This window comes from Oncorhynchus keta, chromosome 29 (genome assembly GCF_023373465.1).
Source record: "Oncorhynchus keta strain PuntledgeMale-10-30-2019 chromosome 29, Oket_V2, whole genome shotgun sequence".
NCBI lineage: Eukaryota > Metazoa > Chordata > Actinopteri > Salmoniformes > Salmonidae > Oncorhynchus > Oncorhynchus keta.
The window spans coordinates 26,827,306-26,841,446 of NC_068449.1; the positions used below are offsets into that span (position 1 = coordinate 26,827,306).

General features: G+C 42.3%; 1 protein-coding gene across 3 annotated transcripts in view; it reads right to left on the reverse strand.

The window, feature by feature from the left end:
• rock2a (rho-associated, coiled-coil containing protein kinase 2a) overlaps nucleotides 1–14,141 on the reverse strand; it is a 51,667-nt gene that overhangs the window by 2,792 nt on the left and 34,734 nt on the right. For 2 of the 3 annotated variants that reach the window (XM_035743150.2, XM_035743152.2), the window contains exons 15-30: nucleotides 13,822–14,068; nucleotides 13,625–13,731; nucleotides 13,354–13,534; nucleotides 12,900–13,245; nucleotides 12,688–12,757; nucleotides 12,477–12,580; nucleotides 12,016–12,202; nucleotides 11,597–11,690; nucleotides 11,398–11,492; nucleotides 11,074–11,265; nucleotides 10,696–10,864; nucleotides 10,063–10,133; nucleotides 9,873–9,961; nucleotides 8,230–8,308; nucleotides 7,844–8,108; nucleotides 7,442–7,655 (exon numbers count right to left, since the gene is read on the reverse strand). In XM_035743150.2, the coding sequence (XP_035599043.1) occupies nucleotides 7,442–7,655; nucleotides 7,844–8,108; nucleotides 8,230–8,308; nucleotides 9,873–9,961; nucleotides 10,063–10,133; nucleotides 10,696–10,864; nucleotides 11,074–11,265; nucleotides 11,398–11,492; nucleotides 11,597–11,690; nucleotides 12,016–12,202; nucleotides 12,477–12,580; nucleotides 12,688–12,757; nucleotides 12,900–13,245; nucleotides 13,354–13,534; nucleotides 13,625–13,731; nucleotides 13,822–14,068 (2,510 nt within the window). The remainder of the gene's footprint in view (nucleotides 1–7,441; nucleotides 7,656–7,843; nucleotides 8,109–8,229; nucleotides 8,309–9,872; nucleotides 9,962–10,062; nucleotides 10,134–10,695; nucleotides 10,865–11,073; nucleotides 11,266–11,397; nucleotides 11,493–11,596; nucleotides 11,691–12,015; nucleotides 12,203–12,476; nucleotides 12,581–12,687; nucleotides 12,758–12,899; nucleotides 13,246–13,353; nucleotides 13,535–13,624; nucleotides 13,732–13,821; nucleotides 14,069–14,141) is intronic. The other variant, XM_035743151.2, reaches the window with a different exon arrangement.

Sequence of the window (14,141 nt, forward strand, 5' to 3'; positions counted from 1 at the left end):
TCATCAATAGTGAGAACTTTGCTATCCCCACCAGGCCTGCTCGCCTCCCTACCACTGAGGAAGTACAGTTCCCGCTCAGCCCAGTCAAAACTGTTCGCTGCTCTGGCCCCCCAATGGTGGAACAAACTCCCTCACGACGCCAGGACAGCGGAGTCAATCACCACCTTCCGGAGACACCTGAAACCCCACCTCTTCAAGGAATACCTAGGATAGGGTAAGTAAGGGTAAGTAATCCTTCTCACCCCCCTTCTCCCCCCCAACAAGATTTAGATGCAAGTGGCTGTTCCACTGGTTGTCATAAGGTGTATGCACCAATTTGTAAGTCGCTCTGGATAAGAGCGTCTGCTAAATGACTTAAATGTAAATGTAAATGTATGATCATCATACAATGGGTTTTGTAGAACCGATATACACGGAAGCAGGTTCGAAAATAACCTGTGGTAATGTGCACTACCGTAAATAAACTAAAACTTAATCATGAGAGGCATTCCCGCCCGAGATTAAGAAGGGATATTAAATAGGTACTGGGAGATAGGACGGTGATCTTGTACAAATACTGGGCGTAGAGAGACGGCAAGAATGCGCAAGATAACTGGATGGGTCATTTAAATAGTGGCAGTATTGATCACCATCCCGATTCAACTAATACTACGGAAAATATCCAAATGAGGAGGAGAGGGAAACTTAAATCTAAAAAAATGAGATAAAAGCCATATCTATAGACATGATAGTTCCATGCGAGAGGGGAATCTAACAATTAGTGGCGTGAGATAACGATTATTAGAGTTCTTTACTGACACAACCGGAAAATAAGATTTTAACTAGGGCCTTACAAACCCTGGGCTTATAGTTGTTAGGTTAGACCTAAACATCTGATTCAAAAGTCAAAACTATTGGTAAGATTTCCATAAAAGAGCTAAACTTAATCATGAGCGATTAAGACAGAAGAATAACTAGAAGTAACTAAGTAACAGTAAATTACAAATTTATAGAACTGCACGCACATAGAATTTCAAATGATATAGAAAGGCATAGATAAGTGTTTAAAGACCATAGCTACTAGTAACGGTAAGGATTAAGAATGGGGAGAAATGCCTCGAAAGAAGCCCCAGAACTAACGGGAGACGAGCGTTATATGGAACAGAAAGACTAGAGAAACATCGATTTCGGTCTAAGATGAAAAAAAAAAAATAATAATACGATTTTGATGGCCGTCTAAATGTAGAAAAGCTGGAATCCCTTATAAAACAGATACATAAGGAATGTGGTAATAATGTGAAAAAGCAGAATAAACAGGGGTTATACACAGCCAGAGTTTGGCTTTCGGAAGCAAAAAAGAGAATGGGACGCACTGAAAAAGAGATTAAATCTAACAAGGTTCGAGAGGCACTACCCACCGCTCCCGCAGATAGAGAAGTTAACCAATTGGGTGGGTGTGAGGGTAACAAACTATATCTTCCTCGATTATACCAACAATGCAGAGATAATCCAGTCGACGAATTGGTGATTATAAGAATACGGCTGCTGGAGCAACCGGTGAAATTACCACCCAAGTATGTGGATCCCGCGGAAACTGAGAGAGGTATAATGGAGTTAGAGAAGGAAATAAAGTCGAGAAAAATTAATAAGGTGAGTCAAAAGAAAAATACAAGATGTTTTAATTGTAACAAAATTGGACATTTCGCCTGGGAGTGTAACACTCCACGAAAAAATCGTCAACAGGTTGTAATTTAACTGTGGGGAAGTCAGAGGCGACAATCGAGTAAAGAAAGGGAACTGAGGGAAAACTTTGGCGTTTAAATTTGGGCTATTTTCTGTTGTCTAGATGTCGGAGTAACAAATACAGATAACTGTAAAAATGGGGTATAGTAAGTTGAGAAGTTCGGTTGGGTTTACTCTGATGATTAGAATTTGGAACTGAGCTCAATCTGAATAGGGAATATATATTTTACAAAGGCGGGCAGATTTGTGGCTATAGCCAGCAACGGAAATGCTAGACACTCAATGGGGCTATATAGTGCAACGCTTTGGACTATAAATTAGGTAAGAATAGTTTAATCGTAAGAAGTTGTGATTGTTTTTCCGAGTATTGAGTTTTGGTTAAGGTAACGCCAGTGAATTTGAACAAAAAGTAACGTATTCTAAAAATGATCTGTTTTCCGTTCTCATTGCGGGGAACAAATAAAATGTCTTATCTTAAAGGGACAGTGCACGGTAATCACAGTGGTTTGAGTGTATGACAGTGGAAAAAATATTGTGGGACGACAATTCGAAGATAGAAAAATAAGTTACATGATACCTCAAGAGATTTAAAACAAACGATGTGAAGGGATCGTCGGAATTATTGGGTGTCGTTGTAGGAGTAAAAGTTTGGGTTAAGGGGATTTCCCTGTTCCCAGAGACAAGGCATTTTTAAGGCGTACACTCGCTAATGCTAGTCTGAGTTTGTAATTAGACAAGTGAATAACGTATTGGGAATAGAGTTGTAATTAAAATACTAAGTCAAAGACGAGACAAGGAAATTAGAGCAAAATGGATTCTAAATGATAACAAAGAGACAATTATGATTTATACCCATCGAAAAGCTTTTATAAAATTGGCGAATTTAGAGATGTTGGTTGGGGTGGTAAATTATAATTCAGGATTTGAACAGATGTGATAAATTAGGTTTGGTTAATCGAACAATAATTATTTACAATTCATTTGAAGTCGCTACGAATTGGCAGGTTGAGCGCTTGATGATGACGTCACTAGCGAGGCACTTTTGTCACCAGGGACTGGGGATAACGGAGCAAATCGTATGGCTGTTAGTGTGTGTATCGAGGTTTCGAGTAACTTTTCAGAAGTTGATATAAAAGTGTTTTGTTTATTTGTTTACTGGTTATGGTCAATTTTAGGGGTTGATTAAACTTGAACAGTGTGTTCTGGCGGGTTTAGGTAGAACTCTTTGTTCTGGGACGGATGGGAGTTACCCAAAAATAAGTAAATTAAAAGGAGCCATGAGAGAATGCGAATGCATATTTATTAAATATCGGGGATTAAATTACGGATTCCTTACACTGTGAAATGTACGACATTTGCGGTAGAGAGAAAAAGTAATGCATTGGATAATAATGTTATCGGGTTAATTGTATCTAAAGGTAGCATGTTCATTTAAGTAAACATATCCGTAGACGATGTTTAAAACTTATGATTAATGAGTTGAGTCAAAGGGGAATTATCATTAGGTTTTAGTTATAGTTCACTTATTGAGTTTCTGATTCGAGGTAGCATTAGTGAATGATAGTTAGGTGTGTGGTGTCTCACTTTTAGAGGCCTCCTGGGATTATAATTTTGGGGAGAGTGGGGGAGAGAGCAGCTTTAAATGACCAAATTGAAAAAGGTCTGCAAAATATACACATAAAACAACTGTTAGAACTATTTGTTTTAGTGCAAGGGTATTTTAAAGAGGCACGCTCACATATGGAACCTTATGAGATGTTATTTTATGGGTTTTAATTACACAGGTGACTATTTCTATTGCAAGGATAAAGGGTTCTTTATGTCTAATATGGTATGACCTTTTGATCTTATCATGACTGGCTTCTGAGGTCTGATCAGCCTCAGGGGAGAGTCATTTGTATAATGAATGGGGTCATATTGAGTTACTAGTTTTAAGGTAAATTCATTAGAAATGAAGCAGTTTTGGTTGAGGGCTTAGAATTACTGTTTGAACTGCAAATGAGAAAGTGGTTCAGGATTCTGTCTTATAACATTAGCTGTGAAGTTTTTTGAATGGGCTATTAGGGATTTGGTATTGTAACAGAGAGAAAGTCATATTTATCATTGAGAATAAATAGGGGAAGATAACATATTTTGAGCCAACAGGGCAGGGAAGAAATTGAGATATTTTTGTTTGGTTTTAACACTCGTGTACAGGAGTGTCAAAAGACTGGGGACATTACCTGTGTAATGGGGGAGAGTGTCCGTATAGGGATTACATGATAACCAACTTGGGACAGTTCTGGGACTGGAGAAGAGGATATCCTTATAGCATAGGGGATCCCACAAAGGTGGATAGGTTTTCCATGATATGGGGGAAACCTGGGAGCACTGTTGAACTTTGTAAAGGTGATGAAATCCTACTAACCATCAAAACTATTAAGCTCTCTGATGCAGGCACTTACACCCTCAGACTACAAAGGACCGTGTCAGACACGATGGGTGTGTTTTCTATTAAGGCACTGCCAAAACCAGAGGTCCCAGACGAACCAGGGCCAGACACACTCCTCTACCACCCCTGGACCGAACCTGCTACTACTGGGTTAAAAATCCCATTCAGGTAATTAATGTTAGACTATTCAACTATTGATCAATTAGGCACGGAGACTGGTTTTGATGGTAGGGACAATTTGTGGCTGTCTTATACAGAATAGACTTGCTTAGGATATTCCTTTTGCTAGTCAGCGGGGCATCTGCAAGATGTTCGGTGAACAATGTTGTACGTGGGCAGAGCCAGGTAACAAAGGGGGGGATGGGTAAATAGTGTTCTAGAATAGGATGTGACCTACGGGATAATTAACTAATATTTTTTTTTAGCTAATAAACAGAACGAATAAGAAACTGTTTTATTAACCAAACCTGTATGTCCAAGAGTTTATGCACTACAGGTGAACTACAGGTGAAGTCACTCAATCCAGTCCCATAGGCCTGGCGGGGGGACCATACCAAGGGCTCCTGGTGACAGCTAGCTGAAAGAGCTACCCGGATTCATATCGCACTGCGGGAGGGTAAGACACAGTTACGCTGTCGAACAATAACAGAGTTCGAGAGGAGAACTGGAATTAACAGAATTCTCGGAGCCATCTCTCGAATGAAAAATACCTTACCTGTCCTTTCCTCACTGTTGTTGTTCATAGAAGTGAAAATGTGTCTGGCTCTTGCTAAGCGATGTGTTCTATGGGAGAGGGTGGGGCTTCACATGCAAGCTGTTCGTCTGAAGCTGTTTTATCGTGGGTGACATGTTCCTGATACAGCACGTCCTACTAGATATGCGGAGAGTGGTAATTTGACCCATGGTTTAGACGGTGAGGATTTTGTTCCAAAATAGAAGAGATATCGGTGCAGGTTCCCATATCTCATACCCCATGGGGAGAGAGGGCTATATGAATCCACTCACCCAGTATGGAAAAAGGTAGAGTGGAGTGGCATAAGGAAATGCTTAACTCTTTAAATAGAAATTAAGGAGGGTCAAGGGTTGTAGTAGGGAGATGACCAGGTCTTGGTCGACACCCTAGTATGGTTCTGGGTAGAGGAGTGTGGGTCGGTATGGTAAAGCTGTTCATGAAAGCAGGAATGCCAGATAATGACAGTTGTATTGATTTGCACTATTTATATCCCCAGGAACCAAGTTAGTACTTGCAATAGGACAGAGAATATGACCACTGACGAGACCATGTCACCTAGTGGTTGTGTGGGTCATGTGCGCAGACAACAGGACATGAAGTTATCTAAAAGGGAAAAGAGAAGCACTTCATCTGGGTCATTTGATGACAAGGTATACATTGATAACATTGGGGTTCCAGGAGAGGTGCCAGATGAGTCAAAGCAAGAAATCAGATCCTAGCAGGATTAGAGTTAAGCATTTCCGGGGTTCTACTCTCACAAGAGCGTGGACTGGATTAATTATAGTTATGATAATCAACAGCGCTTTAGCAGGAATACCAAAGGTGTTATTAAAGGTTTTGTAGAACAGACTGAAGCAACCAGCTGGAAGACCTGACAGAATAGAATTGCATTAGATAAAAGGGGGAAGTGGGCGTGATAATCAGGACCATGTCTTACATCCCGGGGTAACACAGCTCCGGACGAATCAGTGCCTGAAGCCTCAGCTGGTTTGACCACCCTGGCTCACGGGTTGGCAGAAAACTCTGGGGTGAATACTTCCCTGACTAATTGGTTTGATAGTACGTTTGGAAAATGGAAAAATGTTATAATCACTGTGTTATGGGCGGCATCCACCTGCATGACTGTTTTAATTTTATGCGGCTGTTGTCTAATTCCCTGTGTACGAGGCCTTGTTTCCAGGACTCTGGAGAGATCAATGACACTACAGATGGGGCGTTATGGGCTGATTCCAGGTTCTGACCCGTGGAGGACTGAAGGCATGTCTACAGAGGAAGTGGACGAATCTGAATCTGTCATTTGTGGGGAATTTATGTTTGATGAGAATAGTGTTGAGATGAAGGGGAATTAGATTGTAATTTGTTTCAATGATTAAACTGTTTTTTAATAAAGATTGTGACAAAAATCCTGAAAAAGGAGTTATGATTCTGATGTAGGTTTAAAAACAGTTGGAGTTAAGGTTAGATTTGATTAATGATGGGTGAAGAGTCGGGTAAACATTTATAATAATATTTTTATTTTGTAGATTTGAATGTATAATATTTGATCAAAGGGAGGATTGATAGAGGAAATTATGGTTGAAATGACTAATTATGTATACATTCCAATCAGAACTGACTAGTCCAAATGCTATAATGTACTGTACATGTGAATTTTATCTCTTGCTCCCTTTCCCAATTGTATATAATGTAGTCAGGAGTTTAGTAAAAATCAAGGTATGTTCCTTAGTTCATTCAGTTGTACAAATCTCCAGGTGGTGGGAACGGGCCATCTCCAGATTGTCTAGAATGTTGATTTATACTGACTGGCCTTGACTTCGTGCTGATAACGCGAAGGCTCAAGAGCTAGAGGGGCCCTCTGCGTGTGAAACAGAACGTTTGGAAAACGCTGATGTCATTTTCAGTTTATAACCTGTGGAAATGTGTGTAAGCATTTAGTACTCTCTTGTAATAAACGCTGTTACCTTTGGCTTTTAAGACCTTTGGCTTTTAAGACTTTTAAGACTCAATCTACTTCATGCATAATTAATGAACTTACAACTCATTAATGAATTAGAAATGAGTGCGAATTGGTTTTGGCAATAAAACATACAGGAATTTAGAATTCCTCTATCACTTATACAACTACAAAGACTATAAGAGAACACATGAACATCTATTTTCTCAAATTCAGGTACACAAACCACCTCTTGGGCATGGTCCAAGAAAGCAGCCAATAGTTTAAAGAAATATAGGAATAAACAATATTCAGAAGAGAATATCCAAGTCCTATTTCAATACAACCAAACTCACTGCACAACATGTCTTACTAGGGATTTACTCATCAGAAATCAAACGCATCATCAATATCATCATCGATATCATGTAACGCCCAATGTTAGTCCTATAGGTCAAAGTTGAGCAATCTGAAAGCGAAAAGTGGTAATGGGCATTGCCTAAATCCACCAAGCACTAGTCACATTCTTTTCACGTCTAAGTATTTGATAGGTGTAAGGTTCCCCCTTTTCCCAACCACCAGAGCCCTAGCTTTACTGTCTAAGTCTGGTCTGTGGTCTTACCTGCTCTTGCTGGGGGGCAGCTGTCTGCTGGGCCGCCTCATGGACTGGCTGGGCTGGACCTTCATGGAGGAACGGGGCGAGGAGCGGGAAAAGTGCTCGGGGGCCGGGGGTTTCTTGGGGATCTTCTTGACCAGACGTCCCACCCACTTCTGTTGTTCCTCCTGAGACACGGCCAGCAGCAGCAGGTTCTTGGCCGTGGACACATCATAGTTCACTGCAGTGGGACAAAGGGAAGGGTTTGTATTGTGTTTATTAACTGTGTTTAATAACTATGCAAAAAAACAGCAGTGCACACCTCAACCCCCTAACCATCCCTTGATATGTCCCTGACAATGTCTTTATATGCATCTATGTAACCCTGCTCTGCTATAAGCAACGACACCAAACCCCCCACACCCCTACCTCTGCAGGGAGCGATGATCTCCTCCTTCTTGTCCATGTGGTCCTTGTGGCACTTGATGTGGCAGCGCCTGCACTCCAGGGCGGGCGGAGGCTTAAACATGTTCCACAGGGGCTTGGTGCACGCCTCACAGTTGGTGGGGAAGTGGTAGAGCGTAGGGATGAACTCGTGGCCCTTGTGGCAGATGTAGCTGGACTTCTCTCCACTGGCCAGCTCCACTGGGAACTCTGGCTCCTTCTTACACTCTCCCTCATTGGCATACAGAATCTGAGGAGAGTAGGAAAAGGTCATCATGGTAATTGTCAATCATTATCATCAGTATGAACCAGCCCCATCACATTAATCGTTAAATAAATGCATGAATAAAGAGCCATAACAATCAAGGGACCTGGAATATCCTTGGGATCTCTTTGGCATCAGCACGGTAAACGTCTGTTTGAGTGACAGGCCGCACATGGAAGAGTTTACTAAAAAGACAAGGAAAGGAAGAGACCAAAAATATTTTTGATGTTGAAGGTAAAACAAATGTATTTTTGTGTCAAATCGCCAGTTGACAAACCATCCCTTGTGGGATTATTTGATACATAAACAAACATTACAGTAATTCACTGTGATAAATCAGTGATCATTTTTCTTCTGGTGTTCTCTGCAGTGCATAAAGAGTGAAACAATTAAATATTGTTAAATGAAATATAAAAATCAATACATAATAGAAAACAAGGTTAGCCAAACATACATATACAGTAGCAGTCAAAAGTTTGGACACACCTCCTCATTCAAGGGTTCTTCTTTATTTGTACTGTTTTCTACATTGTAGAATAATAGTGACGTGCTATCGACTCTCTCTCTACCGCACCAGCTGTCTTTAACTCTGAATGATCGGCTATGAAAGGCCAACTGACATTTACTACTGAGGTGCTGGCCTGTTGCACCCTCTACAACCACTGTGATTATTATTATTTGACCCTGCTGGTCATCTATGAACGTTTGAACATCTTGGCCATGTACTGTTATAATCTCCACCCGGCACAGCCAGAAGAGGACTGGCCACCCCTCAGAGCCTGGTTCGTCTCCTTCTCCTCCTTCCTAGGTTCTTGCCATTCTAGGGAGTTTTTCCTAGCCACCGTGCTTCTACATCGGCATTGCTTGCTGTTTGGGGTTTTAAGCTGGGTTTCTGTATAGCATTTTGTGACATCGGCTGATGTAAAAAGGGTTTATAAATACATTTGATTGATTGATTGTGAAGACATCAAAACTATGAAATAACACATATGGAAACATGTAGTAACCAAAAAAGTGTTTAACAAATCAAAATATATTTTATATTTGAGATTCTTCAAAGTAGCCACCCTTTGCCTTGATGACAGCTTCGCACAACTTGTTTAACACTTTTTTGGTTACTACATGATTCCATATGTGTTATTTCATAGTGTTGATGTCTTCACTTTTATTCTACAATATAGAAAACATTACAAATGAAGAAAAACCCTTGAATGAGTAGGTGTGTCCAAACTTTTGACTGATACTGTATATACATACACTATACATACACACATAGGTACATATACACTGTGTATGTGTGATATATATCACACACACACACACACACACACACACACACACACACACACACACACACACACACACACACACACACACACACACACACACACACACACACACACGAGAAAAATGAAACAGAAGGCATTTGAACCCAGTCTGGCACAAAGTGAAGATTCATGTCAGAGACAAGCCTATACACAATCTATATACAGTACACATGTGCCATTTACCACATAGAAGCAAAAATATTTTTCTAATTTAATTATAGGTATCCCTTTTTCTTTTATTCCAGGCTTCATCTAAATATTCCGCAAACGGAAATACACAATGGACAAAAAAACATTTCAGTTTCTCTTCATCGCTCAGCCACATAATGCCAGGGTAGATCTGGTGTAAGAGCAAGTATATCTGTGTTAGCATGATGATTTGAATTGAAGTAAGAGGAGCAGGTAGATAGTCGTTACTCACTCAATATCCAGCACCATGTAGGGGTTGGATAGCTCTTTGTCCTGTTCGCTGTTATAGAACAGAATCTTCTTGCTGCTCACAACCACATACTAAAAAGAGACAAGAAACAATACTTTTAACTGTAGCGCATCAACAATATTAACTACAGAATGTTTGATCAGTAAAGCCAGGTTGTAAATCTTATCTTCACCTTTCTCTCCCATCCAAACTTCTTGGTGTTGTTCCTCACAGGCAGCGAGAGCCATCCCGCTAGTCTCATTTCTAAGAGAGTGAAAGAAGGGTGAAACATTAAAACAGCAGGTCAATGTTGTGATCGATCTACATGCTTCACAGTTCGTACATATTCCCAGGAAACAGAGCGTTTTCTATTTCAATGCAAAAGAGAAAAACATGTAAACAGTAGATGCATCAAATGATCGCAGCACTCTGCACACATTATGGACGGACTCGACGACAAAACATGAAGGTTAAATGGTTTAAGTTTCAGCTCCAGAGAGGTTTCCCTTCATGATGGACAATATATCAATCAAATAAATCAATAAATGTATAAATCATCAGAGTAATCAGTAGCCTATTATAAGTAGCCTATTATAAGTAGCCCATTATAAGTAGCCTATTATAGTGAGTACTGGCAACTGGACAACACAAGTCAAAAACAATCAGATGCCAAAGACAAAAGGAAAGATAGGTGGCACTCCAGGACAAGACAGAGCAAGTCACCAAAAACAACCAAATGTCAATATAAAACATACATAAGAGGTACAGGGCTGTGAACAGAACTGCTTGTACATTGTGTTTGAATGCACATAAACGTCCTCCTTACCTGTGTAGGCGTCATCCGCGTCGAAGTCTGGTCCACTGCTGAGGCTGGCTGATTCTAGGGAGGAGACGTTGGCGGAGCTGAGGAGGTTATGTAGCTGCTCAATGTCACTGTCCTTACTGTCCAGGGCCATCTGCAGCTCGATGCGTACCTGACTCTCATCTGCTATTTGCTATTTGACACAAACAGGAGGAAAGGAAAAATACATTTGAAATGTCTATATATTGTTAGTTTGAGGACCCTGTTAACATTGTTGGTCAATCTTGGTGTGACTGACCACCTGCATGTCGTTAATCTCCCTCTGGTAATTAATGATAATGCTGTACAGGTGGTTGTGTTATGGTTAGTATTAGGTTGTGGTTGTGTTATGGTTGGACTGACCGCCTGCATGTCGTTGATCTCTCTTTGGTATTTGATGATGGTGGAGTTGAGTTTCTCCTTCTCTGACCTCAGCTCCAGCTGCAACTTCCTGTTCTCCTTCTCCTTCCTGCGCACATCAGTGTCATTGCCGCGCCGACTGCCTGCTGCACGTACCTCCTTCCTGTTCATGATCTCCGCCAGCTTGTTCACAGCCTGAGAAACACACAAGACAAGAAATAGTCATGATGAGTATCTAAAACAATAGACAAAGGCAAGTGTCTACAACACGGTTTCCTTGCTATGCAACATTGTAAAGCTAGAAGAAATGACATTAAATCAGCTTGCCTGGGTCTTTAGTGTTCTCTCTGACTGGAGCTGCTTCTCAAACGTGAGCTTCATCTGGCTCATCTGCTGCTCATCATCCTTGGACGTCTGCAGCTCTGAACACATCACAAATAGAAGAATAGAATGTTACAATCTAATGTTGAACAGAACTAGATATTATCCTTTTTACCAACCACACAGGCTGGAGGCAGAAACTTACCTTCAAGTGTCTCCTTGAGTTTGTTGTTGAGCTCCTCTTTCTCATTGGCTAAGTTGGCCACATCGCTAGTGAGAGTTCGGTTGGCCTCCTCCAGCTGGGCAGGAAAGACCAGACAAAAAGTGAGACCAATGCAATTTGATAGTATTCAGCTGCAGCAAGCATTCTCAAGGCCCAGCAGGTGTCACCTCAGAGTCAGACTCACAGATCTATTGGCTACAATAGTCGATTCCGTTGTTGTTCACTCCTGGTCCAGGCTATAGTCCCAGCCCAGTACAAGCACACAAGCACACCTGATTAAGCGTATCAGGTTCTTGATGATTATTCGACCAGTTGAATTCTGTGTTTTCGAAAGCACTAAGCTCACGCCCAATGCAGCCCACCACGGCCCTCCAGAAACAGAAGAACCAGGGCTGACTCACCGAGCCAATGGTAATGTCCTTCTCGACCAGCTCCTGCTTGTGCCGAGCCATCATCTCTTTGAGCTCCAGCTCCTTCATGATTTTCTCCTTCTCCAGGTCGGAGTACTGCTCCTCAGCGATGGAGCGAGCCAGCTGCTCCGAGTCCGCCTTGGTCAGCGTGATCTCCAGCTGCGCCGCCAGGGAGTCCCTGAGCGGTCACAGGTCAAGCATGTCTTTATAATGTTTTATAATGTAGCATTGAACATGGGTTTTGGTTGTGTTCTTTTTTGTGTTGTTTGTGTAAATAAATCAAAAACTATGTATATTACAAGAACTCAGGAGGAAGAAAGCTTGAACCAGACCCTAAAGAAACCCATCCTCTTCTGGATGTCTGGGCAGATGTTTATAAGTTCAGCAGGACTGGAGTTGTACACTAGAGTGTCAGTAAACAGTGCAGGGCCAGGCCATTTTCCTGTACTCACCTCTCCTCTTGTAACTCCTGAAGGGATTGCTGCATGTCCTTGTAGAGCTTGCTCTTCTCTTCACATTCCTCCTTCAACTCTCGCACCTGGGTCTTATACAGCGTCTGGGTAACACAAAAAGATGATCAATCATACAAATTCAATGCAATAATGGGTGCAAGTTATCTCAAGGTAGGATTCCTCTCAAAGACAAGTGTTGCAGCAGACTTACCGAAAAATACTGCTCAGCCTCTAGCTGGTCCTGAAGTTCCTTCATTTGGCCGTCCGAGTCCTGCCTTTCTCTGTGGACACAAACGCAAATGAATCCTTTCAGTTTATTGTTTTATTGTGTTGACACTTTCTCTCAGCGTTATTACTTGCTAAAAATTCCAAGGTAAAATATAAAAAAAGGAGAAAAAAAAAAGAGTCTGAATGTTGACTGACTTGCGTAGCTCCTGGTTTTGTTTCTCCAGGCTGCGTTTGATTTCCAGCAGGTGGTTAGCCTCCTGTTTCAGCTGCTTCTCAGAGGTCCTCAGAGTGTTGAGCTGCTGGTTCTGGGCCTTCAGGTCATTCTGGGTCAGACTGCGCTTCTGGGTCTCCTGCTCGATCTTCAAAGTTAGGTTCTTCACCTCCTCGGTGAGCCTCTCCTTGTGCCTGCGGAGCTCATCCAGTTTCTGTAGGGACTGCTTGTAGTCACAATCCAGCATGCTGCTGTGTTTCTCCAGCTCCAACATCCTGTTCTCCACACGCAGCTTGGATGCCCTCTCCTCCTGCAGCTTCTGCTCCATGTCTGGGGGAAGGGGAAAGAGGGAGAAGAATGATTTATTGAATTGGATTTGACCCTGCTGACCACAGTCTAGTTTCTTTACCGAAGATGGATTCCTGTCCTTTGTCATACCTGATAACTCAGGAAGGGCCTTACCCTTCATGGCCTCAGACTTGGCGCCCTCGATCGACTCAATCTTGCTCTTGTCTGCAAGCCGTGCCTTGGTGGCTTTGTGCGACGCCTCCTCCTGCTCCAGCCCCTGCTGCAACACCTTCAGCTTGTACGTCATGTCTATCTCCTTGCTGCTCTTCTCCTACGGGAGAGTAGAAGAGAGAGAGAAGGTTAGGAAGTGAGAGTGCATAAAATAGAGAGGGTAAGAGCATAAGAAAGTGTGGAAGTTTACCTTCTCCAGGTCGGTGAGTTTCTCCTGTAGTAGTCTTTTCTCTGTCTCTGCTTTGGATAGGGCTTGTCTCACCTGCCGAACCTCATCCTCCAGCCCTGAGATTCGCCCTAAAGAGACAGAGAAATGTCACCAAAGGCTAAATCATACTGTGAATAAATACACACAGTCTCTCCCACACAAACAAAATACCCACTAACCCTGCATGTCTGCGATGGTCTCTGAGCCCTGGCTGTGCTCTCTCCTCTCAGCCTCCAGTGCTGCCTGCAGCCCGATACACTCCTTCTCCAGAGTGAGCTTGGAGCGCTCCAGCAGGCAGCACTTGTCCTGCAGCTCTCTGCCCCCGGCCTCCAGAGCCTGCAGCTGCTTGCCTGCCTCCGTCTGGGCCTTCCTCAGCCGCGTAGCCGCCTCCTGCTCCGCACGCAATAGAGCATTGGCCTCGTCCAGCTGGATAACAAATCACTTAGTTACACTTTGTAATGTGCATTCCAATCACAAATGTAAACACATGCACATAAAC